Source organism: Odontesthes bonariensis, chromosome 21 (genome assembly GCF_027942865.1).
Source record: "Odontesthes bonariensis isolate fOdoBon6 chromosome 21, fOdoBon6.hap1, whole genome shotgun sequence".
Classification (NCBI taxonomy): Eukaryota; Metazoa; Chordata; class Actinopteri; order Atheriniformes; family Atherinopsidae; genus Odontesthes; species Odontesthes bonariensis.
This window is the reverse complement of record NC_134526.1, coordinates 22,390,470-22,412,865: the sequence shown is the minus strand read 5'-3', so window position 1 is coordinate 22,412,865 and position 22,396 is coordinate 22,390,470. Positions and strand designations below refer to the sequence as shown.

The 22,396-nt window shown below is 43.2% G+C and overlaps 1 protein-coding gene across 1 annotated transcript; it reads left to right on the top strand.

The window, feature by feature from the left end:
- Window positions 1-771: 771 nt before the first annotated feature.
- Window positions 772-7,094, top strand: LOC142370703 (modulator of macroautophagy TMEM150B-like). The gene is made up of 5 exons (XM_075453134.1): window positions 772-836; window positions 881-956; window positions 1,127-1,286; window positions 2,581-2,726; window positions 6,930-7,094. Exons 1-5 carry the CDS (start codon window positions 772-774, stop codon window positions 7,092-7,094), a joined length of 612 nt encoding a protein of 203 aa, XP_075309249.1.
- Window positions 7,095-22,396: the final 15,302 nt, after the last annotated feature.

Genomic DNA, 22,396 nt, shown 5'->3' with positions numbered 1-22,396 from the left:
TCTCTCTACGGGGTGTTTTTATTTTTGTCAGCTACATTTGATTGTGTGAGACTGAAATGACTTGCCTCAGTGTTTAAATGCCAGAATTCAAACGCTATATGCGCCTTAAGTTCTTTTACAGAATGCAAGATCAATAAAAGCTAATCGGACACTTAAAGTAGTTGTTAAATAAGCAACTTATTTCTTGAAATGTGTCATTGATCCTTCAGTTGGTTACAGATAAGGACTGAATTGGGTTGATGGGACAGTTTCTTTTCAGCCAAGAAAAGTTCAACTTTGGAGGAGAGACTAAACCCACTGTTTGATTTTAGGAGGAAATTGTTGGAGATCAAACTAACCTTTAGCTCAAAGTCCAGTCATGTCACCATACTTCACAGCACAGTGCTCTTCTTGGTTGTAATTCTTTGCTGAGAGTTGTTGGGGATCAATTTTTTGCCCGTCCATCCACTTCGCCTTTTGAACTGTTATCATCATATGAAGTGACACAAAGTTGAGTCATTACTGCCACCGCGGTGGCGGCACAAACTACGGTGGCGTCGAGGATGTCGTGTCCTTGTGTTCTTACATTGGCGAGAGTGGTGCTGATGGGATGAGAAGAGTGAGATCCTTTCCTTTCCACAATTCCTTGGCACAGAGTAGGTAAAGATGTCTTTCCCCATGTATTTTTATTATTTTTTTAACCCAAAATGCATCTTGGGAGATGCTTTTTTTTTTTTTCTTTTTTCCTGAGAGTTCACCTCTGCCCGAACCCAACAGCAGCTGTACTGCAGTATGTGGCTGTGGGCATTGCTCCCCATCTGTCTGGCGGTCTTTGGAACTGTGGGTATTTGGACTGTATGAGTATTTTTTTTTTGCTTCTCCCTTAATGTCTGCCGCACAGCCCTGTGGTTCGTGGTGATCTGATTCCAGCAGGAATTTTCTCCTCCATAGGAATCTCTATCACTGGTTACTTCCAGGTAACAGCTCACAGTATGTCCAGCTCCATGATTCTATACTATATTGTTAGCATTTCCTCCAACTCCTTTGTTCCTTCCATGCTGTTTATTGTTTATTTTTTTCCTTTCCATGGTTTTCACATTGTGCCCTCTAAAATCTCCCCTCTGCTTGCCGTTTTCCACCACTTTAGGAATCAGTCTTGATGGGAGTTCACCTCCTGGCAGGATTCCTGGGCCCAGCCTACTTAATCTGGGTACATCTGTATCTAACCTATCGGGCTCAAGACCAATGCTGGGTGGGACCTGCATGGATGACCTGCTGCACCCTCTGTACCATCTTATTCACTGCAGGTATCCTCTCAGTCCGTATGCACGGAGATGCAAATACCAGCGGCCTTGTGAATATTAGATACTGAACAACTTTTTTACATTTTAAAAGAAATGCACTGCCAAACCTGTTTTCTGACGTATTGCCCGAAACCCTTCCAGTCTTCTCAGCACTGCTTGATTCACATCAGCAGTTTCCAAATGTATTCATCTTATTTGAATTTTTACTCGTTAATGTTTGGCACCGTGAATCTTTCTACGTTTCAACAGTTTTTCCCAACATGTTTTCTCTCTTCAATACTTTGACTTTCAACTAGACTACGATAAATATTATTGTCGTTATCATTTTCGCTAAATACTTTTGCTATTTATTTGTGCCTGTTACTGTTATACATTGAACATTTTTCCTTTTTTTTTTCTTTTTTTTTTTTTACAGGAATTTATCTTTGTTAGCTAGTTAGCATACAATGTCACTTTTATTGATTAGTTTTAGCCAACTATTTAAATTATTGCAGCCTTTATCGGGTTCTTCCAGCTAACTAAATTAACTCTGTAAAATGATCTTTGGTTGTTTTGATATATGCTATTTCAATTTACTGTCTAAAAAGAGAAAAATAAAGTTAGCTAGCTAGGATCTGGCTTTGCTAGCTAACAGTAGGAGTAGTTCTGTTGGGTGAAAAACAATATAGATCAGTTATCTGCTACTTTTAGCTAACTGTTCGGGCCTCTCATTTCATTTTGCTTACTTGTTTCATGCACTCCAGACATTTTACTTTTTATAATTAATCAAGCCTATCTTCAGTCCTTTTACGTGGGCCCGGAACTGTTGAGAATAGAGAAATAGATATCGTGTTAACACTTGCTAACACTTTTTGAGGGGGCTTATAATTTTGAGAACCGATATTGACTCTTAAAAGACGCTTTAAAAGCTTTTTATTTTCCCTTTTCTTTTTGTATTTTCATTCAGATTCAGTCCAGGTTGAATTGCATAGTTTATGTGGGCAAGGCTCTCAAGTTTCGTCAAACACAACACAAAAAGACCGCATGGAACTTATTTTGAAATTTACCAGGAAACAAAAGTTGTCCATTAATTTCTTTAAGGAGACACCTTAGAGGGTGTCGCCCTTTTTACTGTAAGGCGTACAAGTTGAGCGTGCAAAATGGCTGAAATCAATAGTGGCCAGAACAGTAAGAGTGCAAAATTAGAATGCTTCAGAGTTTGTGAAGATAGAAGCCAGTGTGTGCATCCTTTCCGTCCTTGACTCCCCTTTTCTCCTCCAGTGTCCGTTCTTCTAAATACAGTAAAATATCTCTGCAGCTTCAGTGTGTGAATGGGCTTTGGTCATGTTGTTCCTCTGCCTGTTTGGCCTTTTCGGGGCTGAGTTCAGACGTATTGACTGCCTCCATCTCACTGTACAGAAGCCAGCTTTGAAGAACGCCTCGGTAGAAATGAATGGACTTGTTGTAAATGTGCTGAACTAATGTCACACACAGACTACATATGTTTGCAAGTGTGAATGGTTAAAAAACCTAATATCCTAAAATCTTTTTTTTTTTTTAATTACATTAGCTGTATTTGAACCAATCTGACCATTTTAACCATTAACATATCTTATGCTAGTTGGTCATTCATTTGTTAATCACTAGAGAAAAAAACCTATAAATTACAAGTCATCCTAGCCTGGGAATTCCCATGCTGCTTTGCGCTCGATTTCATTCTCACTGCAAAGTCAGCCTGGAAACCACCACCCTTATTTTTGCTAGAGTTTGGGAACCAATCACAGAACGGGGGGGGGCGGCGGCGGCAGCAAGACGATGACGTCTATGCGCTACACCGAAGCTTGTAGAGCGTTAATCCAACATGACAGCGGACACAACGTTACCGTTCAATGCAGCCTTAGAAAGTGTTTCGGAGTAGATTCACCCTATGGTCATTTGAACCGTGACATCCAGCCAAGTAGCCCACCCGAAGTTTTTCCGATATTGGCTGAACATCAGCTGAGTTACTGAGTTATCCCGAATAGCTTAGTACAAGCGCTAACGGACACTGGCAGTATCTCCAAAATTACCACACTAGAATCACATGTCATGACACCAAACTTCTACAGTTGTACAAATATGGTCTGTACTCACAAAACGATGCATTTGGAAGTTTGTACATAGTCCAGGAGTTTATTATTATCATCAACACAAGCCTGATAGCTTTTCTGCTGCTAAAGCTGCGTTGACGTCACTTCTGGGAGCTGGGAGCTTCAAAGTAAGATGAGGGTTGATCTACTACTGTAGACAACAAAGCAAGGCTGCTCAATTTCTCCATTATTAAAATAAATTCACAACTCTACAACATAAAAATTCATGTAGAATATAGCATATAGGCCTACTTTGTTAAATTTAAGTAGCTTAGAGCGCAAGTTTACTTTTATTTTCCATTTTTTTCTTCTTCCTCGTCGAATTTCTGTCGTCATCTGGTATAAGTGATACAATTGGCTATGAATCGCGCGCAAAGCAGCATGGGAAGAACCTGACGTCATTTGATAGACATTCGTAGCGCCCAATAAACGGCTCTAGGCATTCGTAAACCACGCCTCAAATACGAGAAAACGCACACCTAGTTCCCAGACCACCATCTCATCGAGATTGTGGACGCGTCAGCCAGGCTAAAGTCATCCTGCAATATCTTTAAAACAAGCTAAAATACATAACACGGATGCAGAATTTATTTATTTTTTTTCATTCACTGCCCAACTGTTGGCCCTTTAAAATACAATAAAGTGGTCTAAGGCTCATTAGTTATTTGCTCATCAGTGTTGTCTACACGTCCAGAATCTAAAAAAAATGTTCATTGCATAGAAATGTTGGCGTCTGTGTGTGAAAAAAAAGAGTGACACTGTTGATTCCTAAAATTGATGATGATTATTTTACTGTTTTCCGCAAAACTGGACAGTTATGAGTTCATTCATTTGTCTTTGCCCACACGGCAGTGAGTACATTCCAACACACGGTGGCGCCATCTCAACAACACCAACAGCTCTTGAAATTGGTCCCTCACGTTTTTGTTTTTTTTGTTGTTTTTTTTTAACTGGAAAACCCCCTCATAATCCTGTTTAGACATGGGATTTAATACACAGTAACAAAGTCCTTTTTCTGTGGGATAAAATGAACTGGTGATTATTGCACAGACCGTGAGTACCAGGGAAAGTCTGGTCTTCAAGTCTTTTTTTTTTTTTTTGTGCCTTGGTCTCCACCTGTCAGTGGCTTAGAGGAAAGGGGAGAGAAAAGAAGGGTGGAAGTGTGCTGCAAATGCTGCTTGAGAAAAAAAAAAAGAAGTAATGACACAAATACATAAAGAAATGTGTTGGATTTGGCCGCATTTCAATTTCTATTGTTTTTTGAAGTAATGAGCAGAAGTCACTGACCAAAGCTGTGTCGTACTAATGAAACATGTTATTCTGTAGTTTCAGGCTGAAGCTCATCCCTCTAACAGCCCAGCTTTGTTTGAAATTCTTTACCTGCCCTGCAGATCCTCAGAAAAAAAAAAAAAAACCCTGGCCGGGAGGGGTGCTGTTGAGCAGGACTGGCTGAGGATGCTTTCAGTGATGGGAAAATGCATCCCTGGTACTGTGCCAGCATGTTTTTTGGAGATGCCTCTAGTTTAGACAGAAGTTCTTCATTCAGCCCAATTTGTCAGGGCTATTTAAGATGAGCAAAACAATGGAGCTCTCACAGTCACGCTGAGAACGGCAGAGGTTCCACTCTTGGCTCCAGCGAACAAACTCTTTCTCCAGTCCAAGCTCTCTGTTTATTTGGTTCTGTTGGTGCTATCCTATGATAATCAGCTTTTCATTTATATTTTTTTGTGGTTTATTTATGTCATTAAAAATCACCAAAGGCATGCTCGAGATGGGAATACTGGGCCCCCAGTGTCCTGCTATGTCCTGAGAGCATTCTTTCACATACTCCATGCTGTGTGATAACCAGAGGGGGGCTTTGATGCGCGGGCACATGGATCAGACGGACTGCTTGGAAGTCTATGGGAATTTCTCAAGTGCCGTTAGTTCCCCGTGTTTCTGCTGCTGCAGACGGCACGGCGAGCTTAACAATGCTGTCCCCGGGGAACTTATTCACTGCAGCTGATTAGCAACACAGACTTTTTCACTCCTCTCTTTTTTTTTTGTTTTCTTTAAATATTAATTGACATCACTCTGAAAAAATGCAGACACGCACATACCTGTTGATGGAGGATTTTCCCATAAGTTCTCCTCGGATGTTGTTTTTTTTTTTACTCTTTACATTTCGGTCCTGCTCTTTGCAAGAAGTGGTGTAATTGCGACACGCTCTGGAATCATACAGCAGCTCATACGGAGGAATTCAGAAGGAGAGCTTTGGCGCCAAAATACCATTAACCCTGCTGTTTTCATTAGAGAGAATAAAAGGCTTCTGACAAAGTACTAAAACTCATAAAATCTACCAGTTGTAATGCGCAAAGGCCTGGGAGGCCCCTTGATGCAAATGTCAGAAAAAGGTCTGGATCCACTATTGAAGTGTGGGAGAACACGGCTTATGTGACACCCGCCTTGTTGCTTTTGACTTTGATTCAAGAAGGAGGTAATAGCAAACACCCTTTCTGGGCCTGCACTGTAATCTCTCCTAACACCTGCTCGTGCTTTAGTCTTTCTTATCCCCGCAACAAGTTTCGAGCCGAAACAAAAGCAATGCTTTCCTATCATGCGGCGGAGCGGTCGCCTCCAAGTGCGCTATCAGATATAAGAGCGGCAGCCCTCGGCGGCTTGGCTTCTCTGCGACAGGGTGACCTGTCAGCTCTTATCATCGGAGGCCCAAAATCCTGTGCATTCCACTTCGAAAGGCCATCCTATCTGCAAGACCGCAAAAATCTGCCAAGGCTGAAGGCTATCGGAGTTAAGTGTTGGGCAGAATGCTTGGCAAGGATGACAGACACAGAAGAGAGATGGGATTGTCCAGATGTCAGAGAGCCAGATCTGGAGACGGATAGAGAGACCTATAGACGGGCAAGAGAGTCCCAGAGAGGGGAATAAAAGAAGAGTGGGCAACAGCAGCTGTGATCTCACCCTTCCACTCCTCTCTTTGGCACCGGCTTCCAGAAAACTGCCCTTTCGCTGAAAAATGCCAAGTGCACCACATTCCACCGGCCACACAAAAGCCCTCCCTCGTCTCAGCTGCACGGGCACAATCAGACAAGGGATAATTATATAATTAGGCTGGCTGGTGCAGACAGGGACCCTCAGACTGTGTGTTGGTGTGTCATATTTATGTTATCAGACAATAAAGAGAGTTTGGCCTTATCGGAGGAGGCAGGAGAATGCTTGTGTGAAGGAGGGGTGGGGTGGGGTGGGGTGGGGGGGGGGGGGTTCCAGTTGTGGCACTTTGGAACAGATTGTCATGATAGAGAAGAACGGTTCAATGGAATGACATTCAGCCCGTGGTGTGGCAGGGATCAGGGCATAATGTGGCTGAGGCCTGTCGTATGTACATGTGTGCGTGCTGGGTGCTGTGGTGTGAGGAGGTGGGGACTTTCAGGGGCTCCGTCAACCGGCTAATTAGTTTGAATCACTCCAAATGTGTGGTGTTCAAGCGTCACAGCTGACGCAACACGTATGACAGTACGTTAATGACCACTGCAATTTGCAGCTAAACGGAGAAGACCACGGCTGCCCTCCACTCGATGCGGATCTACTCTCCCAGACGAGAATTGAGCCAGTGTCTCTTTCAGCTGGCCACCGGCCAACAATCTCCCCTCGCACCGTGGCCTTGGCTTTGGGTGTGTCTCCAGTCGCACGGGACAGCACAGAATAGACTATTGTTGCACACACAAGACAGAGAGGCAGGGGAAGACGGAGAGGAGGGGGGAGGGGGTGGTGGTGGTGGTGGTGGAGGAGAAATAAGCTTTTAACGAGCGAGCGAAAACCACATGGACAATGAAGCGTGGCTCCCCACTCGTTCACTCACATACATGTGCATCGATGCAGAGCCGCTGGACATTTATCCAGTCATAGACACAGACGGATCCTTCTTCCCTCAGTTCTTCTACGTATTATTGGTATTTTCTTTGGGATCCACATGGAGCACCAGGTGCTCAAAAACCAGGCATCTAACATGCCATAAAAAGTCCTCTATTTTGTAGCTGGTCAATAAATAAAAGTAAAATTACACCCAAGCCTGCATCACAAATTGGAAGCAAGTTAAGTTTCTTGTCGAATAGCTCCCAATCACCCACTAATCACCCACCTTTTCACTCGAGTAGAATACCTGCCAAATGACAGGTATTTCTCGGCTCCTACACCAGTCGGAATTGATGGTAACCCAACACCATGGCGCACATGCTAATTGTCACTGAATGTGCTAAAAGAGAGGGCACAGCTCACCTCTTCTTTACAGAAACGTGTTTACAGATTGTAACATCTCACATAGGAGCTCTGAAACTGAGGGCAACAACTCACGAAAAAAAAAAGAAGCTGAGACACTACTCTTTACCTGACTGCAAGTCACCCAGCAGCTCATTCTTAATCCTGTTGTGTGGGGCTAACATCAAAGGTTAAACCATAACCCCCCCCCCCAAAAAAAAAATACTCGCTATATAAATTATTGTCCACAGAAACCTGCAGGAAACATTGTAGTGGCATCCCTTTATGGGACTGTAGTCTATAAGCTTTTCTTCTGGGCAGATGCGGTAGTTTCTGGGCGTATTCATGGTCCTCAGAGCACCGACTGATTTCCGATCAGTTTTAAATGTAAAAACATAATTCAAAGGAGAAACTTTAAGCTAATATTGGGTAATATATTTGCCCAGCTTTGATGCATTATTGTGTTCAACTGAGCGTCTTTACTTTTACCCTCAGCTTAGCTGCCAGTTACTTTAGATGCTACTGTAGCTGTCCAAACCCATAACAGTCCTTTTCTTCAGACTGTATCCATTCATTCATCTTTCTAGCTGTTCGGTGAAAGCAGTGCGACTGTCTGAGTGCGTAAGTGAGGGCTGCATATCCTTAGTTAATAACCCTTAAGAAATCCCTGCATTTTAGCCCATTTTTATTCAGAGGCTAATATTGTATACTTTCAGCGAGTTGAAAAGTTTGAAAAACAATGTTATTTATGTGCTTTTAGATTTAAATCTGCTTTGTTGGCAGTTTTGACTATTTGCTCATAGAATTGACATAGTTTCATTAGTTTTAGTTTTGGGAAAACCTTCCTGGAAAGCTGAAGCTTAGCCACACCCACAAAACCAGGATTCGGTCAAACATTTTCATTCAATATTGCTTTTATTAAGTTTTACTCTAGTATAATTACACTGGTGGGTGTTGTTTGGGAAAACCACATATTTTCATGTCAGAGAGCAGATCAGGAACTCAAAGGAATGTCTTTGTCTCATCTAAATACAGATGAGTGTTTTCCTAAAACATCAGCAAACAGTCATTAGTACTTACTGGGCTCCAGTTGTCTGCCTCTTTGGTGAGATTACTGCTTTTGAACAGATCTTCATATCTCCCTCATACTTCCAAAACCAACCCTTTCCAATTACAGACTCTCATCCAGCATGCAGGCGGTATGCACGTGTAACCCTCTGATGCACAGCTATATATGGCTTTGATAGTTTTTGAGATGGTGAGAAAAGAAACATACCAGCAGCAGCAATGGCTGCCATCACCAAGTTTCCCTGTTTTTAATCGTGCTGTTTTTAGACATTGGCAACCACATCTCAAGCTTTGTTTCCCCCCAGAGGTTTGCATTGCTTCGGAGGAATTGGGCAGAGGTTAGAGTTATTTGGCAAGGAGCAGGAATTAAAAGAAAAATATATATATATTTTTTTAAAAGGCCTTTATGGCCTTTATGCATGTTATGACTTAATTGGTAAGATTATAGGATCGGGTTCAGTGTCACCTTTTAAAGATGAATAATTCAACGTAAAATGACTACAATTACAAATGCGTTTCTTCATATCTCAGCGAGCTAAGCCGCCCACTGAAGTAAAGACTTTTAGTCCAAATGACCACTTGGCCGCTCACCATACATACCAGTTTAACAAAGCCGGTCTCAGACCTCATAGGTCACTGGCAAAATGTGACACAATCAATGAATCAGCGTCTAAAGCAAAGGGGAGTAAGAATGCTGATTCGCACACTGTCTAAATTCCCACTCTCCATGCTAACCTTTTGCATGGAGCAGGCCAAGCTTTCCAGCACCATTCTCTGCTCTCTAATGCCTTGACCTTTTTGTCTTGTTGGAAGACCTCCGAGTGGGGAGAGGGTATAGATGGTGTTTTATGATAGAAAATACATGCAGGGATTATGTAAGGGCTCTGACATTTTGCAGTGGGCTGTGACCTGCTTCGGGTCCTTTCCTACTTGGAGGATCAGTCAGACATTCGCTCAGACAGACCTCTGAGGTCGGCGCCACTCGTGGGCAGAACTGATGTCTTAATGTGGCATCAGTGTGAAGGCCCGTCGTGGGCACATTGTCTGTGAAGTGAGACCACAATGATGGCCATTATCAGGGCTGATAAATACCTAATGGGATCCTCTTGTTGTTCATCTGCAATGGGAAAAAAATCCCCCACCTCGTGAAAAATAGCTGTGGTTCTATTAGATGTTTGAGCCTCATGTGCAGAGAAATGCACTCGTTGACCCCACAAGGCTGTTTTGACATCAATCAGTTTAGAATGCTATAGGCAGGAGAAGAGCTGTCATAAAACTAGTCCAGAATATGATCCAATCCAATCCAGAACTTATTCAAAACTTTTTCAGAAGACTCTAAAAGGCATTCAGGCTAGAATTCCAATTGAAGCAGAAGACATCTTAGTTTTGAAGAATTAGATATTTGCAAGAAAATCTAAAAAAATAATCAGAAAAATTGCCTAAACCCCCCCCCAAAAAACAAGAACCCAAACAGCTCTGATAACTTTTCCTGCTTCATCAAAGAATTCGGAATCAGACGTTTACAAATCAACAGCTAAAAAAGCCTAATGCACCACGAACAGAACTGTTAGACCACAATGGGCAAAATGTATGTTAGCATAAAAAATGTTGCAGAAATGCACGAAAAGAACACATCCAATTTCTCAACACGGGGATGTATCAATCGTGTTACAACATGTGGCGTGGAGAACATTTGTTTGCCCTCCACCGTTACACGCACAGTTGAGTAGAGCTACAGTAACAGGCTTTTTAACTGGACCACCGTTCTTGTCCCAGTGTACATGCACAAAATGGCGTGATCGACTAAGCCCCTTTCAACCTGAGAGGTACGAGAACGGTTGAAGGCCTTTAGTTGAGTGCAAAAATAGTGAACAAGCTTTAATTCAAATTTAATTATGACTGCTCCATGCAGTTTGCTTTTAGAAGTGTTTTTTTTTATATATTTCTACCGTAATTCTTCCTACCATAAGTCTGTAAACTGAATAATTGATTGCGCGGGTTTTGTTGCACAGAAATCAGAAAGAAGACCCTAAAGTATAGTTTACTCCACCCGCTGACTGGTCTCTCCTTCTGATATTGACTTACAAAGCACTACAAGATGAAACAACTTGCATTAAAGCAAGCATTAGATTTTGGCTTATTTTTGCTGTACGTTAAATGTGCACGGCCTTTGCAAGTAAATTTGAACCTGACATTTGTTCTCTGCTTGTTTGCAAGTCCGTCTCATCGTTTTGAAGCGAACGCATTCAGTGACACACGCTGTGCGCTGCAGACTCGGGCTATTTCGTCAAATAGCGCCTTCGCTATCATGACAGGACTCGTTTCGTCTTGTCGTGTGGGCTCAAGCAGACGTCTATGAAATTGGCACCTCACCAGACACCTCTGATGAGCCTCCGGTTCAGTCCGTGGCCGGCCCGTTCTGTGGGAACCTTTTATGTCAAAGAAGTTCACCTTCAATAATAAGTAACCTTTTTCCCCTTCTCTCTGCTCAGGCCTGCATTTTCATATTTCGCTGGTATTTCCGGATGGCTCCCGCATTTGCAAAATAAAGGCCATCAGAGTAATCATTATAATGTCGAACAATAATAACTGGAGGAACTGAATGAAAGCCTGGAGAGGCTTGTTGACCTTTCGGAGCTAAACTGGTCCTGGCTTCTGTCTGTGCACTGCTGAGCCCATTGTGTTCCCAGACCTTATCATTGTGTTGCAGTTTCCTCTCCCTGCTGCGTGTGTGCACATGTGCATGTGTGAGTCGATGCCGATGCGCGCGTCCCGTCCGGTGTATATGTATACAGTATGTGTGTCTGTTTTAGAGACCTAAGCCAGCCTACTACAAAGGTACAGAGGCTTGAAGTGATGTGTCCCATTTCACACTTACTGGACGCACACAAGCCCAAACGAACAGGTTTGTAGATTTCCCCCATTTGCAGTTGAAAAAAGATGGGAATGGGAATCTCGAGGGTCATCAGCAGCCAGGTGCTGCTGATCAAAGGCGCTCGATTAACTGATCATCAGCAGGTGTGAGCACCTCGATAAAAGCGGAAGCTTCGTCAGTTTGCTGGTCTGGAGCGTCCCGCTGTGTTAGCACAATGCCAAGGAGGAAAGACATCAGCAATGATCTCAGAGAAGCAACTGTTGCTGCCCCTCGAACTGGAAAGGGTTAGAAGGCCACTTCCAAACTATTTGGTGGCCATCATTCTACAGAGAGAAAGATTGTTCACAAGTGGAAAACATTCACGACAGTTGTAAAGCTTCCCAGGAGAGGACGTCCCAGCAAGTTCACTTCAAGGTCAGACTGTGTAATGTTCAGAGAAACTGTAAAATCCCCAAGAGCTACATGGCAGACTCTACAGGCCTCAGTCGGCATGTTAAAAGTCAATCAGAGTAAAATTAGAAAAAGGACTAAACAAATATGCCTTGTTTGGGAGGGTTGCTTGAGAAAGCTTTTTTTTTTTTTTCTCTAAAAGAAACATGGCAGCACGGCTTTAGATTAGTTACTTCTGACAAACCGCAATGCTTCCGGAACAATTTTCTTTGGATGGACGTGACAAAAGTGGAGATGTCTGATCATAACGCACGGCGCCACATTTGGTGAGAACCAAACACAGCCTATCAGCACAAACACCTCACACCAACTGTCAAGTGCATTGGCGAAGAGGTGATGATTTGGGCTTGTTTTGCAGCCACAGGACAATGACCTCCAAAACACGACAGCAAATCAACAGCAGAATGTCTGAAAAAGAAAAGAATCAAGGGCTCGCAGTGGTCCTGTCAAAGTCCAGATGTCAAACGGATTGAAATGCTGCGGTGGGACCTTTCAATTAATGATATTGTCAAGATAATGTCAACATATTGGATCAGCAGCATCCATTACATTACATTACATTACGATCATTTTGCAGACGCTTTTATCCAAAGCGACTTACAATAAGTGTGCTCCACATCGGAAGGCAAAAGAACTTCAGGTCACAAGATTTGCATTTCCTTCCAAAAACCAAACAGCTAAGAGCATAACTAGTGCTAGAGTAAGTGCAGTAAGTTAAGTACCTAGACAAATGGGAAGACAATTTAGAAAACAAAGACAATTTAGGAAACAAATAAGTGCGTAAGGAGCTAGGACGAAACAGGTGATGTCCTAAGAGGGCGGATCTGGGTAGTGTGGGAAGAGATGGGTTTTCAGCCTGTGGCGAAAGATGGGCATCGACTCAGCTGTCCTGACATCAGTCGGGAGATCGTTCCATCCATTCATATTACCGCAACAGTAAGCTAACTCCTCACGTAAAAGGGATAGTTCGCCTCTTTTGACATGAAGCTGTATGACATCCCATAACAATCTCATTTATGAACATTGACTTACCCCCCGCTGCGTCCTGTGAGCCGAGTTCCAGCCTCGTTTTGGAGTTGACGAAGGTAGTCCGGCTAGTTTGCTGGGGTCCCGAAAATAAAGGGTCTTACTTCTCAAAACAATATGCGTTCAAAAGAGTAATACATTTGCATCACAAAATCGTCCCTCCAGAAAAAGTCAGACCTCACAATCGCTTGGCGCTATTTCTCTCTCCCTTCGCAACACTACGGGCTGTGTAAACCGTGCAGACCGAAGTGCCCACCGAGGAGTCCCCTGCTTCCGAGCAGTAAACACCGTAACAGGTGCTGCTATCGCTAGGTGGCTGTACGCATTGATATGAAGGGAGGCAAAAATAGCGCCAAGCGATGTGAGGTCTGACTTTTTCTAGAGGGACGATTTTGTGATGTAAATGTATTACTCTTTTGAACGCATATTGTTTTCAGAAGCAAAACGCTTTATTTTCGGGACCCTAGCCAACTAGCCGGACTACTTTTGTCAACGCCAAAACGAGGCTGAAACTCGGCTCACAGGACGCAGCGGGGGGGTAAGTCAATGTTCATAAATGATATCGCTAATATGGGATGTCATACAGCTTCATGTCAAAAGAGGTGAACTATCCCTTTAAGGATCCGCATTATGTGGGCTTGATTGTTTTTTTTTCCCTCTAAAAAGCACACCTCCAATGAGATTTTCTGAACAGGTTTATGTCTTCACAAAGTGATTTATGCAACCACACACACACACATAGAAGTAATAGAACAGTGGGGATTTTATTTCTGTGGCATCACAACTCAGTCAGTACTCTCTCTAAATGCCACAGAGGAAAAGAGACTTTTTAACAGTGAGGCCCATTCATGGTAGTTAATAGCTGACGATAGCTGCAAAGTATTAGCACAACTCAGGAATGAGTGACGGGCTCTGCTTTTGCCTCACTGCTGGTAGCCGTGTAGAAGAAGAAGAAGACTGGAAGCCTGGGAAAGAGGAAGAAAACTAAAACCGCTGAAGCAAAAACCCTGCTGCTTCCACCTGTTACCCCCCCCTCCTCTCTGCGTTCCTCCAGGGACTGGTGTAGGAGAAAGAAGGCCTATGATGTCACGGGCAGCACTGTTCTTCCAGACAATACACCCACACCTCCGGGGCTTCCCCTACCCTGGCAACAGGGGGAGCTGTTGTGTCCTGGTGGTATGTGTGCTATGACTCATCGCCTCCTTTCTCCCACACTGTACACACTGTCACATTCTGAAAAAGTCATACACAGCTGTCAGCCAGAACTCCGCAATGATACACACACACACACACACACACACACACACACACACACACACAGTGCGTCATTGGGTACAGAGGGTTGTTTTGGGACAAAAGGATGATATACTGTTAGGATGGGTTGCAGGAAATGTTGCCAGAAGCAACGAGTATCCCAACACAGCTCTGACCCCACTAAGACCCGTGGCTCATTGAGTCAATGGTAGTTTGTATGCTCATGGAGAGAATGAGACAGCAAGGGAAACAAATAAGAGAATCCGACATGTTTCCAGAAAAAAGGCATTTTCATTTCCACGTTTCTGAAACCCAGATATATATACGCATGCAGGTAGTAGCTTGGGACGAAGAGCTGATGATTGGCGGTTTAATTCCCTGCTTCCCTGGACCACATGCGGAGTGTCCCCGGGCAAGACACCCGAACCCCACGTTGCCTCAGATGCCTCCATGGGTGCGTGAATACAGAAGAACAGCTTCCTGCCGGAGTCAATTGTGGATCTGTCAGTGGAAAGTATATGTTTTAGATCAGGGCGTCCCACAAACCAACCATCCACGCTCACACTCGCTCCTAGGGTCAGTTTTAGAGACACCAATTAACTGAACATGCATGTTTTTTGGGGCGGTGAAAGGAACCCGAAGAGAACCCACGCATACACGGGGAGAACATGCAAACTCCACACAGAAAGGCTCCAGCCGGGGTTCTGACCAGGAACCTTTTTGCTGTGAGGCGACGGTGCTGACCGACCACCACACCACTGTGCAGCCCCATAGCCCCTTAAATATCAATGCAATTTAGTTTAAGTCGTCATGTTTTCTTTTTTGGACACTTTGTCCGCAGAGCAAAGCATTGAACGCAGCATTGTCATTTGTATTCGACGTGGTGAAAACTTGACTCTTTGTTTGGCTGCAGGGTGTTCACTGATTCCTAACAACACACCTACATACAATAGATAAGAAAAAAGTGACTGTCATAGCTAGCTGGGTAGCAGCATAGTCCTACTGTTACCATGCTGTCAAATAATGCTTAAATAATATTTGTCAGCCTTTGGTTTTGAATCGTGCCAGCACAACATTTGCTCTCCAGCTTATAGCTCAGCAAAAGGGTTGTACGAGCTAAGCGGGCTGGAAAAATCTCCTGCTATTTCTAAGGTTCTTCCACTTTACTGTAAAATTTTACAATGTTTTACTATTATTGGAATCTTATAGGATGCCAACGGATGTTTCAGATGCAAGTTTAAAAAAAACAAAAACAGTTTTCCCAGTGAAACTTAAGACAACAAAACTTAATTTGGAGTTATGATTATGGCCAATGCGACTAATTTCACTTGGATATCACGTACTCCTGAAAAGAAATATTTGGCTGACCGCATCTTAAATTTGTTGATATAAAAATGGATTGGTTAGCCATTGATATGATATACATGCACATAACCTGGTGTGTTTCCTGTAAACATGAATAAAATAGGTGAAAACACATAAAAAAAACTGTGAAACTACATGTCCATAAAACGTTTAAACTGTAAAAATTAAATCGTTCAAATGGCCAGTTGGCATGTAACACAGAAAGAGACCCGTAAAATGACTTTATATGTTGGACTCACATGTGGATATTCCTCTCAGTAGACATAATGCCACGCTCAGAATCGCGGCATTGCTTTGAACAGATGCATGTCTGTTTATCTTGACATCCTGGCCCTGGTTGGGGATGAAACCACTCTTTACAGTGGGATACTGCCAGGATCTTTGGCTGATGTGGACTGATAAGGGAATATCTACAATAAACTGTCTCTGGCCATCAAAGCTATCCTTCTATTGTTTCACCACGCAAAGGAAGCAAGGTTTGTTGTGTTATTGTTGGATGAGGGAGAAAGAATGAGAACGCTGGAATAAGGCGGTACGTGTGCACGAGCGCATGACGTACTAGGAATCTTGCCTGTTTGTGTGTGCGTGTTTGTGGCTGTGTACATATTTGATAATGTGTAGTTATCCCGGGGCTGTGTCTGCTGACCTCAGTGGGTCACAGTTCATCGACGTGTTGTGCTGCAGCGAGGGGAAGCCACCGGCATGAGTGTACCTGAGTCAGAGCGGAAGAGGAGCTTAAGCGGCCCTCTGCTCAGCGGAACGCGGAGCGGTGCAGGAAAACACCTGGGAGCAGAGGGAGAACAAACAAACCCAGAGGAGGGAAGAGGAAGAAGAGGCTGAGGAGAGGCAGGATGAGGAGTGGAATTAAACGGGAGAGTTAGTGAGCTGCTGCCATTTAAGCCATGTGCAGTGCAGGAAGAAGGTTGGGGGGGGGATCCGGTTTAAACGTCCATATAACATCACCGTGATTGAGGGGAATCTGTGAGCAAAAAGAGTTATTTGGAAAACACTTTGGACAAGTTGCTCATGGTAAATGAAACTGACTGGCTGCTGGTCGTTCACTTCTTAACGACAGCACGGGCACGAGTGATGTTTGTCTTCTAAATCTTGAACCGGGTCATACCAAGTAGATTCACTTACCGTGAGCATGTTGTCATGTTGCTGATTTCTTTAAAAGAAAGGAAAAAAAACAAAGTCAGAACTTGTTTTAAATTCCCAAGATCATGCGAAAAACCTAAACCTGTATTCTTCTAAAATTGTTGTTGTTAGTTCTGAATCTTCTCATTTGATCCTCAGCATTAGGGCAATTTGGATCTGCGTCCATAACTAATATAGATTTCCAGGAGACGGAAAGAAAACGCTGTGTTGGGGGAAGAAAAAAACCAAAACCCAGCTGAAAACTGCATTTGTCAGGGCTCTGCGCCGTGTAAGAGTTTCATTCGAGGCGGAGAGTTTTATCAAAGGTTTGAGGATAAAATGGATTTATGAGATTAGAAATCTGTAAAATCTCACTCACAGACATAAAGGGTGATCATCAGTACTGAATCATAAAAAAGTCAAATTGACCAACAAAAAAAAAAAAAAAAGAACAAAATGGATGCAGCCGTACTTGAATACCTTTCTGTTTTAATATAATTCCACCATATATTGTTGTTATTTGATCCTGGGCAAACAAACTTATCTGTAGCAACAGATGTTGCTACAGATAAGTTCCAGAGTTGGAAAAATGTCTTCAGAATGATTCATTCAGACATATTAAAGAAAATATGCTCATTTTGTCAAACTTTTCACTCACCATAATGTTACATTCACTGGTCTCACTTCATAGGTATTTGCACGGTGCTGAGTTCAAGGTTTGTTGTCTGACTTTGTCGGGCACAACTGTGAAATCTAATACAATCCAATGAAAAAGCTCTACCAGAAACTTGCACTGGGTACGCAGCTTCTACACTTTTTTTTATTGTTGTTAATGTTGTCAAAAATGGTTTATTTGGCGTCAGAGTGGGCTGAAGGTGCCGCTCTGCCCCATCGTATCCAAAAGGCCTTCTGTTTCTTTTAATGTACAAGGCACCTGCCCTGTGGAAGTTTGCCTTTAATTTAGCTGTAAATCAAATATATGAACACACTGATTTGACTGGCATTTGTTAGTTTAAGTCCCTCTATGACCTTTCACGAAGTTCTTCTTCTGTGGTTTTAGGCAAAGCCTCTGCTGGCAACTTGGATGCTACAAACAGACTGACACTCATCTGCTTCACTTAAAAAAAGGAGAAACTTTAGCTGTCGGTAAGTGGGGATTGCAGCAATGTCCTTTGCCTGCAGCCCTCAGTTGTCAGCTACCAACAACATGCTTGTGCTGCTTGTCCCTATAAGCTGGTTTTTACAGGTTCCTAATTTCTGTATGTCTTAGAAACAATTATTTCCATTTGACAGATTTTTATTGCTGCCTGCCCAATAGTTGTTTTGCTGGCAGTGGCGGGTCATGAGTCAATTAATTTAAATCAGACCTGGCCTTTTACCATCCCTTGGGCAGTCGGATTCAGGTATTACCAGCATTGTCTGTTTCCTCTCAAATCTTCTTTAGGCTTAACCAAAAAAAAAAAAGATCCATAATAACAAGAAAATAGCGATCTAACAATCATCTGTAGGACCAGCACACCTTCATTTTGATCTTACTGTTGATGCTCTGCATGCCACTCGCAATAACACACCTATCTCTACACCAGTGGCGGCTGCTGACTTTTAAAACAGGGGAAGCCCATATTACTAACCTGACTCACGTCATCTGGCTGCGTTCACCAACTACACGCGGGGTCGTTCCCTTTCCTCACACAACCATCTGAGGAGCCTAGGAGTCATAGCTGTTTCTTCCGATTAGAAAATAATCAGAGCCATTTATTAATCGCTGGGTGGGACTTTGGATGAATGGGCGGCGTTATGGCCGCGTTATGGCCGCCCATTCATGCTCCAAAGGGCGGGAGTCAGGTAAGCTCTGAGATACGTTACGGGTTGAGTCATTGGGAGTGGCTGAAGTGGCGTGTCAGTCAAGATGACGGACAGATTCTTCATCCAATCACATGCACGAGTTTTAGAAAAAATAGCCCCATTTGAAATCATGTCGGTTGTGGGCTCGTCCCAGATGGTATGCGAATACCAGAGGGCGGGAGTCAGGTAACCATATTACGCCATTGTGACAAAACTACTAGCAAACAGAACAAACAAATGCACAACAGGAATATGATTGAGAAAACTTCTAAACAACAAGGATGTGTTTCTTATTTACAGTGTATTATTTACAAAAGTGTATGTGTGTGAGGATGGAAATGGAAACGATGGGAAATGAGTGAAACTCCGACAGCACTTTCACAGACAACCAGTCTCTTTCGTATCCGCTTTGGGACTGAAGTTCCAGCGGGCTTCTCCCCGCTTAAAAATTCGGCTGCCACAACATCTCTCATGATGGACAAACACTAACCCCAATCATCACGACACAGCCCCTCATATTGACACGCCCACGTCTAATCTACCCCCAGAGACGCCGAGCAGCTTTGGAAGTGATGAGTTTTTGTCGATTTAGCCAATGATGACCTAGAATTGTAGAAAAAAACTTGACTCTCCCGCCCCCTCCTCGAAGCCGGGCGTCCCCGGCTCGGAAGCCTGGCTGTTAGTGGCGGCTTCATAACATGATTTCCTCAGTGAACGGCGGCGATTTCAGAACAAATCAATTCATTAAGCTACAGGACAACATGTTGTAGTTATGAAAGTAAATGCAGTATTGGGCATATCTTGTGTTTTGTGAATAACTGTTTTATCATCAATTTAACATTGAAGATGTAGCAATTTCGCCAGAGAGTGTTGTCTCTGAATAGCCGCGAGTGCTCTACACGTCTACAGTTTCTATTACACAATTAGCGCAAATTTTTGCGCAAACATGATAAATCGAGCCCATTTCACATTTAGGTTCCGCCTTGCCGAAAAAAAAAACAGACGTCCCTTTTAATCAAACTCTTTGGTGAAGCACCGCCTAAACGTGGGCTTTCACGCAATAAGTTGGGCCTCGTAGGACTGACTTAGAAAAGTTGCAGCGATGGCGTAAGATGCATCCAAAATGATAACGGTACAAGCTTTTTAACTACAAGTCAAGTTCTATATCAGATATCAATCCTTTACTGCCCCAAAGCCGATTCAAGTGAAGAAAAAAAAATGCAAAGATTTATGCTGTTTTTCACTCCTTCCTTTTTTTTGTGGAAGGGGCTGGTGGTGAAAGTAAAGGTCGTTAGCCAGGAGCTTCTGCCATTGTTGATATTTCTGAGCTTTTCACTAACTTCTGCTTGATTTTGTTGACTCAAACACACACACACACACACACACACACACACGTATATATTTATTGCCTTGACTTGACAAAGAGAAAGCTGCCGTTATGAACACCTTCGAGTTCTCTCTCTCACGCTTCCCAGCTCCTCTGTGCCTGGACCTTGAATCAGCAGCAACAAAGACCAGTCCCATTCCCCTCCTGATAAGATTAATGTCACATTTAAATGGTGTCCACAGAACACAGATGCACTTTTGAAGTAATCACATGCCCCGTTTGTTTTCATTCCCCTCCTTTATTTGATTAATGGGCTGGACCTAAGCTCATTTTGTTCATAGCTCTAAAACATATCAAGGTTTGGTGGTATGGTGCATGCTAAATCCACACAGTCAGTCACGCAGGTGGAAGTGTTTTAACAAGCTCTATGTTGTTTGTCACAAAGCTTGTGTTATGATGGATGTCCAACATCTACATCGTCTTCATTTTTGTACTTTTTTTTTTCACAGGCCTAATTGAACAACTTTTCATTTGTCCTGAAACATGCATGACTATTAATTTCTTTGATTTCCAGGATGTTTGGACTCAAACTGTATGTCCCTATATTACACAGACTTGCACTTCCAATCACTTCTTTTTTAGCTGTCATACGTCTAACTTGTGTTCTTTGAATTACAACTAGCTCAAAATCCGGGCCAATTACTCACTTTAATGGCTTAAACTTGAACTTTAATTGCAGGAAGCAAGAAAAACAACATGGAATAATGAAGTTAACTAATGTACTCTCCAGCTGACCCTTCCTCAGAAACAGCATTGCATACAGAGGGTCCGGTCTGTTGTTGCTGCCCAGACATCACATCCTTGACACAGTTCCCTGGCTGCCAGGCAGCTGAACTGGGCCACTCTGCAGTTTCTTCCCACTCTGTCTCTGCAGATGGCATTGTTTTCAGACACAATTTTCATTGTATCTAGAGTAGGAGGGAATGGAAATCAACGCTGCAGCAGACGCCAAGCGGTTTTGTCCTCAGCGACCCTCATCACCGGTTGAGAATCAGCTGCGGCTCCGCTTTGCATGCCAGCCTTCCACCTCCCACCCCACCCCCTCCACCCCCTCCACCCCTCCTGTCTTCTGGGAGGTAAAGCCTGGATTTCCCCGTTTCCACTCTCTCTAGCTCTTTAACAGCTAACGCCTCACTCTCACCCTCTCATTTAACACCACTCCTCTCATTTCCTCTCCTCCCCCTGTCAAACCATTAGGGCCCTTTTTAACTAGCTTCATCCTCCCTTTTTTTTCCTATGGACCTACCTGTGCCATTACTCCTGTACCGGCCGCATTAGCATCTGAAGCACGCTAAGCACTCACCTGTTTATTTTTTTACATTCTTTTTTTTCTTTTTTCATTGCACACATTTAATCCGAAAAAGAAAATCATCCTAAAAATCTCCCAACCGTCCAGCTTAAAACAAATAGCAGAAAGAAAGCACCAACACTGTCATGCCATCTTCACATCTAAATTAGATAAATAATCACCCGTACAACATAATAAGCAGGTACTTGGATATATGAAGCATTTTCAGATGCAGTTTGGTATTTGTTGAGCGTTCCCTCTGCTGTACTTCTGTCCCGTCTGGACCTGCCTGATTGTTCATTTTGATTACAGGGTACACGACTCAAACTTCCTACTGCGTTGTGAGACGCTATACAGAGGGACAAAGCCCAGAATGTGTGCGTCTGCTGTAGAATGCAAGGGACATGTGTGTCCGTGCACTGCTGACAGTCGCGTAAAAACACACGTGGAAGTTTGTGCATTATTATACTTTAATGCAGGAGTGGACACTCTTCCAAAGCCCTGAGTGGAGAGCTTGACGTGTGTGATTTATGGCGCTGTAAAGACTTAAAACTTTCACTGAGCAGCTGCATGGCAAAGCATTAAAGAGGAGCACTACTAAATTACATATGAGTCAAGGTGGAGTGGGATGCATTAATTACCTGCTGCCTCCTGACTTTGAATTTAAGCATTTTTTTTTTCTTTATTTTCCACTCAAGCTGAATCACATATTGTTCTCGTACTGAAAGTGATGGCTCAATGCAGGAATGTCTGATCCCTCCCGTTGTTCCGAAGCACAAAATGTTGCAGTTTCATGTTAAAGGCTCTGGCACTGAAAATCGCTGCACTTGCTGGGCTCCAAAATCCTTACATGCCAACTTTTTCCATTCCAAATCGCAACATATTTACATTTTGCACTATGCAAAACTGTCACGAGCGTGATATTGCACAAAAAGTCCCACCAGAACCAGAAACCAAGCTTTAACCCCATCCAACCTTTCTTTCAGCTGCAGCTGGTTAGGGTTAGGCATAAGAAATACATGGTTATGGGTGGATACATCTAAGCGCATAGTATAAAAC